Source organism: Chenopodium album, chromosome 18, assembly GCF_948465745.1.
Source record: "Chenopodium album chromosome 18, dcCheAlbu1.1, whole genome shotgun sequence".
NCBI classification, from domain to species: Eukaryota; Viridiplantae; Streptophyta; class Magnoliopsida; order Caryophyllales; family Amaranthaceae; genus Chenopodium; species Chenopodium album.
Genome location: NC_137851.1, coordinates 27,289,587 through 27,296,529, shown reverse-complemented (window position 1 = coordinate 27,296,529; position 6,943 = coordinate 27,289,587). Strand labels below are relative to the sequence as shown.

General features: G+C 33.4%; 2 protein-coding genes across 2 annotated transcripts; both read left to right on the top strand.

Annotated features, from left to right (window-relative positions):
• The first annotated feature begins 1,230 nt into the window (after positions 1-1,230).
• LOC145592022 (uncharacterized) lies at positions 1,231-4,988 on the top strand. The gene is made up of 4 exons (XM_081648488.1): positions 1,231-2,200; positions 3,639-3,697; positions 4,256-4,507; positions 4,701-4,988. Exons 1-4 carry the CDS (start codon positions 1,231-1,233, stop codon positions 4,986-4,988), a joined length of 1,569 nt encoding a protein of 522 aa, XP_081504614.1.
• Positions 4,989-5,023: 35 nt separating this feature from the next.
• LOC145592021 (uncharacterized) lies at positions 5,024-5,815 on the top strand. Its single transcript, XM_081648487.1, has one exon. The coding sequence runs from the start codon at positions 5,024-5,026 to the stop codon at positions 5,813-5,815; it is 792 nt and encodes a 263-aa protein (XP_081504613.1).
• The last annotated feature ends 1,128 nt before the right edge of the window (positions 5,816-6,943 follow it).

The following is a 6,943-nucleotide window of genomic DNA, read 5'->3' as shown; positions in this document are numbered from 1 at the left end:
GCGCTTTGTACAGAATCCTTTTCCTAATATAATTAAGTAATTAGAATCCGCGTTAAACAGTTTTAAGATCAGATTTATCATAAAACACTTATTTTATTCCAAATAACACTCTTTAAAATAATAATTATCAATCCTAATTCTATTAGAATTTAAAAGAACCTTCTAGATATTCCAGAAGTTTAAAATCAATCCTAACAACTTTAGGAATAATAATTAATAGGCCCTCCTCTAGATCATCGGGCCGCATATAAAGTTCATTTTGAGCCCAATTTAGTATTTTGACCACAACTTCCTCATTATTCATCGGAATTGGGCTTATAATATATCGTTGGAAAGCTCTTTTCGAGCCCGATCCAACTACACTATTATTGGACCCTTATCATAGACCAAACTAGACTGGATTGGCTATTTTCATAAATAGAGTATATAAAAAGAAATATTTTCTAAAAATAGAAAGAGAGATGTTTTAATAAAAACAACCGCATCACTAGACATTTCACACTTTCACTTCGTTCGATGATCAAATGACGGGAAAGGTATTCATCACTGGGTTTGGTTTTGGGGAGACATATTTGGGTGTCTACAGTAGTAGTCCTCATGTCATTGTTCAGGGCAAATCATCAGAGCCTCATCATATTCAACATTACTATGGGTGTTACGATCCATTGCAGTATCCTCTTTTGTTTCCTAGAGGGGAATGTGGATGGACTCAAGGACTTAAGAAGAGAACATTTGGTGGAGACCAGCAAGTTGCTATGCAGGTGGATCCTGTGTTGTCATGTGTTGTTCATACAACAGAAGAATCATCTCGTATGGCTCAACATAACTAAGTTTATATATATTTGAGTTACGTTTGTATAGCATGTACATATATTATGCATATCTGTTTAAAATGATGTAGGTGCATTAAGGCGCAATACAAAAGCAGATAAGAATTTATCAGCAAGAGAGTATTATGCATACAAGTTGCAAATCAGACCTAATAATTTGTTGCTCCGAGCTGGAAGATGTTTCCAACAATATATTGTTGACATGTATATCAAAGTAGAGAATACAAGACTTGATTTTTTCCGTAACAACCAAGAGACAATCAGAGTAGACTTATATCAAGGTGTGCTTGATTCTTTGGATAGTAGGGAAAGTATAGCAGCAAACGTTGGGAGGAAAGTGATCTTACCTCCTACATATATTGGAGGCCCATGAGATATGAAAAAACGATACTTTAATGCGATGGCTTTGGTGCAGAAATTTGGGAAACCAGATCTTTTTATCACTATGACTTGCAATGCTTATTGGCCAGAAATTAAGGCTGAACTTGGTATCCGTGAAAAAGCACAAGATCGCCCTGATTTGGTGGCCCGCAATTTTCATTCCAAGCTGATAGCACTTAAGAAAAAAATAATGGTGGACAAGTGCTTTGGTGATGTTGTTGCGATGATATATGTAGTTGAATTCCAAAAACGTGGCTTGCCGCATGGTCATTTCTTAATAATCTTAAAACCAGAATACAAATTGAAGGGTGTTGAAGATTATGATAAATTCATTTCTGCTGAAATCCCTCCTATTACATCTCCCTGTTTACGCAAGATAGTCCTTGGTCATATGATGCATGGTCCACGTGGTGTTCTAAATCCTAAAAATTCAGGTATGCGAAGAATGGGAATGAAGGAATCTTGTAAATCTGGTTATCCTAAACAGTTTTCTAAGGAAACCACTGTCAATAAAGAAGGGTATCCTTCATATAGGAGGAGAAATACAGGAGTAACTGTGAAGATCAGAAATGCTCAGCTAGATAATCTTTGGGTCATACCATATAACCCATATTTGTCTGTTCTGTTTGATTGTCATGTCAATGTTGAAGTTTGTTCGACCATCAAAGCAGTCAAGTATTTATATAAGTATGTCTACAAGGGACATGATCGCATTCAATATAATATTGTTATTCAGAAAGATACCGCAGTAGATGAAATAAAACAATATCAATCTAGACGGTGGGTGTCCCCATGTGAGGCTGCTTGGAGACTTTTCAGTTTCGATCTGTTTGAAATGCATCCACCAGTACTTCCAATACCAGTACATTTGCCAAATCTGCAAACAATCCAGCTCAGACAGTATGAACGTCTTCAGGCCGTTGTTGCTGATAGCAAGCGTAGTAAGACTCTATTGACTGAATTTTTTTTAGCTAATGCTGCTGTACTAGGTAATATATATTATTTAAGAATATATTTCATGTATTCCCGACTTAATATAACTACAGTTATCTATATATGATTTAGTTTAAAATTATTACAAAAGTTTATATATTGTTTGGTCTAATTTCTTGTATAGGCTGATTGTTTAGTACCTGATAGGCTGTTTGTTAGTTGACTGGTGTAGAGTCAGGTCAGCCTTTTCCGTATTTTTGCTCTTGCACAAAACAATTTTGCATAAGCTTATTTAGCCCTGTACATGCTTTGACAATTTTATATAGGAACACTAGATAACTCACTATCTAGGAGTAAGGTGAAGGCTACGAATTACACATTGCTGAAAGTGTAATACTAGGGAAAAACCAAGATGTTCCCCAAAAAGTTATATTAGCCACATAAAGTTTCATCACATACACATGATCAGTTATACAAAATATAATGAATGCATAGAAAATATATATTACATTTAAGCTCTGCAGGATATAAACCAATTCAAAGTTGAAATGGTTTATTGATCTAATGTAGGAACCCTTGATTTCTTTGCTATCATTACTAGCATGGTCAACTTCCTATGCCAAAGACTATACATTCTTTTTTTTCCTTCTTGCCAGATCTATTTGAGATTATTAGTTTTATGTGGTTTTCCATTCATGTTTCTTTTCCTATTCCATATCTCAGGCCATTTGAATTCTCTTTCTTTTTACGCTTACCAGCTTAACCATTTGATTATCCCTAAGTATCAAGTTTTTTCAAGACAACGCCGTCAGTTTCTTTTGCTAGTTCACTCCAAGTTTTACACTGTTTTTTTGAATTAGAATTACTCCAAGGATTTTGGTAATTTTGAATTTGCGAACACTTTAACACTCTTATTTCGGTAATTATCAACAGATTGGCGCTGTGTATACTGTTCACACCAACATTGGTGTCAACCTTGAAATATTGATAACATTGTTGGTTTGTAAGCAGTTGTACATGTGGAAAAACTAATGGAAACTACTGGAAGAAAAGATATGGAAAGTTTGAAAACTCATCCTTGAAGTAGTTCTATTTCAAAAGAACTGTGTGAGGGTTGGAGTAAAAGAGCAAAAGAAAATGACCGTGTTGGCTAGAAAAGAAATGATACTTAGGGAAAATTAAATAGGTAGGTTGGTAAGAATGGAAAAAAATGCGAATTCAAATGACATGGATTATGGAGGAGGAATAGAACAACATTGGGAAATCCTGTAGTGTTTTGATACTTAAAGTACAAAACAAATTCCATTTGAGTCCATCTAAATTTCATAGATCACTCTTAGTTGAGGAATTACTAACAGTTTGTTGTTATGTAGCAATTTAGACAGTAATTTTTCTAACAATGTCTCAAGGAAGAGTACTGTCTTTTCTTGTTCTAGCATCTATACTATTGTAAATCCTCTTTTTACTAACCTTATATATCTTAATTCTTTGCAGTAGATGAACTTCTAAATGACAGCAAAATTTCATTTTGTCCTATGAATGATCAACAAGCAGTTTCTTTAATTTGGTGCTGGGGCCAAGTTTTATTGTGGGAATTACTTTGCTTTGAACCTGCATTTCCATCATCTCCTTTAAGTCCGCTTCATCCACCTTCAGATTGTTTTGGTTTAGACCAAGCAAAAAATTGTAGATTCCTAATCAGTAATTCCTGCTCAATCTTCTTGCTTGGACAGATCTTTCATTGACCAACAATAAGTACATTGCAGTTATCTATTATCATTAAAAATTAGTCTTTTCATTATGTTTCCTTATATTTCGGCTATATCAATTTGTTTTTTGCAGTGTAGTCTTGGTTAAGTTATTACTGACTTAATAATACGTTGTCATATAATACATTTCCTTAACTTTTTCACTGGCGAAAAAGGTGGGCTAGGCTATTTGTATGGATAATTCTGTGAGCATTACCGTTGGATCCATCTAAGAAGGAATGGCTTGAAAGACAGACAAAGAAAATTGTAGTTGGAAGACTAGCATTTGTGTATCCATCTGAAGGAGAAAGGTTTTTTCTTAGATCGCTTTTGTGCAATGTAAAAAGTCATACATCTTTATAGAACCTTAGGACTGTCAATGGGCATGTATATAGTACATTTCAAGAAGCTGCTTTAAAGTTAGGATTGCTTGAAGAAGATGATGTAGGTGATTTGTGTATGTCAGAAGCTAGGAATACTCAGTTACCGTTGCATTGCGCAGATTATTTGCAACTATTCTCATTTTTTGTCAACCAAAGGATCCTTATGGTCTACGGTCCAAATATTTCGATGACTTATCTGAAGATTTTTAGCATCAATATGAAGGGGATGCAGGTAAAGTTAAGAATCTAGCTATTAGATTAGTTGAACAATATTTGGAAGCAATGGGGAAATCACTACAGAGTGTTGGATTAGGTGCTTTATGCTTAGATGAGGAAGATGAATTTTAGCGTACTAAAGATATAATTGATGCTTTAGACACACGTATCCCTCAATCTTGCATTACTTGTATACAACATCTTAATAGTGGACAATCCAGTGCTTTTCATGTATAATGGAACATATTCGTTGTGGTAAATCTGTTGCATTCTTTATCGATGGTCTTGGGGGTACAAGAAAAACCTATTTATACAATGCTTTATATGCAGCAGTTAGGTTGATGAATAAGATTGTCTTACCAACAAAAACATCTGGCATTGCAGCAGTAAATATTCCTTCTGGTAGAACTGCACACTCAAGATTTAAGATACCAATTGATATTGAAGGCTCTCTAGCCTGTGATGTGCCAAAACAGGGTAGTTTAGCAGCACTTTGAAAGCAACGACATTGATCATCTGGGATAAAGCATCAATGGCTAATAAAAGTAACTTAGAATCTTTAGATTTATTATTGCAAGATTTATGTGGGAAAGCAGAATTATTTGGTGGAAAATTGGTTGTTCTAGGAGGTGATTTTCGTCAAGTATTACCTGTTATTCCTTTGAAAAATCAAAAAGAAATTGTACAACATAGCATTGTTATTTCGTATATATGGCCTCAACTTCATAAATTCAAATTGACAGAGAATCAAAGAGCTAGACATGACTTAGAATTCTCTTCATTTTTACTTGCATTGGGGAATGGTGAATTACAAGAAGCTGAAAATGCTTATGTAAGCTTACCAGGAAATATATCTATACCTTTTACTTCTGAACAGAATCCTATATCAGAAGTGACCAAGGTTGTTTTCCCTGAATTTTGTAGAGGAGAGTTCTGTAGTAGTGTATTCACCGAGAGGGCCATTCTAACTCCTTTGAATGATAGTGTTGATTCTATCAACAATTATCTTATAAATCAGTTTCCAACAGTTCCTGTAGTCTATAAAAGTTTTGATATGATTCTAAGTGATACATGTGATGTATATCCTACAAAATTTCTCAATAAGCTATGTCCTGGTAGACTAAGTCCTCATGAACTTGTCTTGAAGAAAGACTGCCCTGATATATTGTTGCGCAATTTACTCCCTTCTGCTGGTTTGTGTAATGGTACGCGTCTTATATGTGAATGTTTCTTTCCAAATTTTATCCAATGTATAATAGCTGTTGGGAAGTATCAAGGGAATCATGTGTTCATACCACACATTAATTTACGGTTTTCTGCATAAGCTAGGTATCCATTTCAATTTGAAAGGAAACAATTTCCTATAAAGTTGAGTTTTGCAATGACAATAAATAAATCTCAAGGACAGACCCTTAGTTGAGTTTCTGTGTACCTCCCTCGGCCTTGTTTTTCACATGGCCAACTATATGTTGCCTTATCACGAGCTAAAAAAAAAGGAAGATGTCACAGTTTTCTCTACTAGAGCTCCAGAACCATTTACTTCCACCTATGTAAAAAATGTGGTCTGTTATGAAGTATTGAAATTAGCTAGTATTTGTTAAGTAAATTGTTGTACTAGGCATGTTATTAAATGATAATGAAAAATATTACTCCACTTATACAAGTAACGTACTTTAAGCTAAGTTTTATTGATCTGTTTATCTGTGTCACTTCATCTTGACATATTTTTATAAGCATATATAACAATTTAATGATCACTATTAAAACAAGAAAACTTAGGATCATACTAATTCATTACATAAGGAATTTTATATGCTACATGTATATTTGTGAAGCATGCTTATAAAATACTCTATTATACCAAAAGTAATGGCCAGGATTACTATAACTTATATATATATATATATATATATATATATATATATATATATATATATATATATATATATATATATATATATATATATATATATATATATATATTGCTTGTATAAGAAGTTTAAAATATCAATCAATTGTCATTCATTTTACATTTTTTTTGTCCTTATCAAAATCAATTGTCATTCATTTTACATTTTTTTTGTCCTTATCTATGTTATGGCTACAAAATCTACTACAAGTACAAAGAAAATTTGTTAAGTACTAAAGTACTTTCCTTATACCTTGAACCTCAAGGAAATAAAAGATTTTAATATACGAAGGCAATCTAAGCTGATTTGCATACACATGTGACACTTAGTCTTCTTCATTATTCTAGAGTATATATACCATAGCAAATCATTTCTCTTGCTAAAACCAAAAAAAAAAAGGTTTACTTGCAGCTCTGGACTTCCCTCCTTCAAAACAAGGTAATTTCCTTTCTGATTAAGTGCTACACTGTTTATACTATAGTTGAATATGGTTCATTTGAATTTTCCTTGATCTTCGTTTTCCTTTTATTGAGTAAGATTAG

Bases quoted from the DNA above. Each gene is read 5' to 3' on its own strand.
- LOC145592022 (XM_081648488.1), top strand. From the start codon at position 1,231: ATGGCTTTGGTGCAGAAATTTGGGAAACCAGATCTTTTTATCACTATG. The intron at 2,201-3,638 runs GTAATATATATT...AATTCTTTGCAG, and splicing joins AGCTAATGCTGCTGTACTAG to TAGATGAACTTCTAAATGAC. The intron at 3,698-4,255 runs GTTTCTTTAATT...ACATCTTTATAG, and splicing joins CTATGAATGATCAACAAGCA to AACCTTAGGACTGTCAATGG.
- LOC145592021 (XM_081648487.1), top strand. From the start codon at position 5,024: ATGGCTAATAAAAGTAACTTAGAATCTTTAGATTTATTATTGCAAGAT.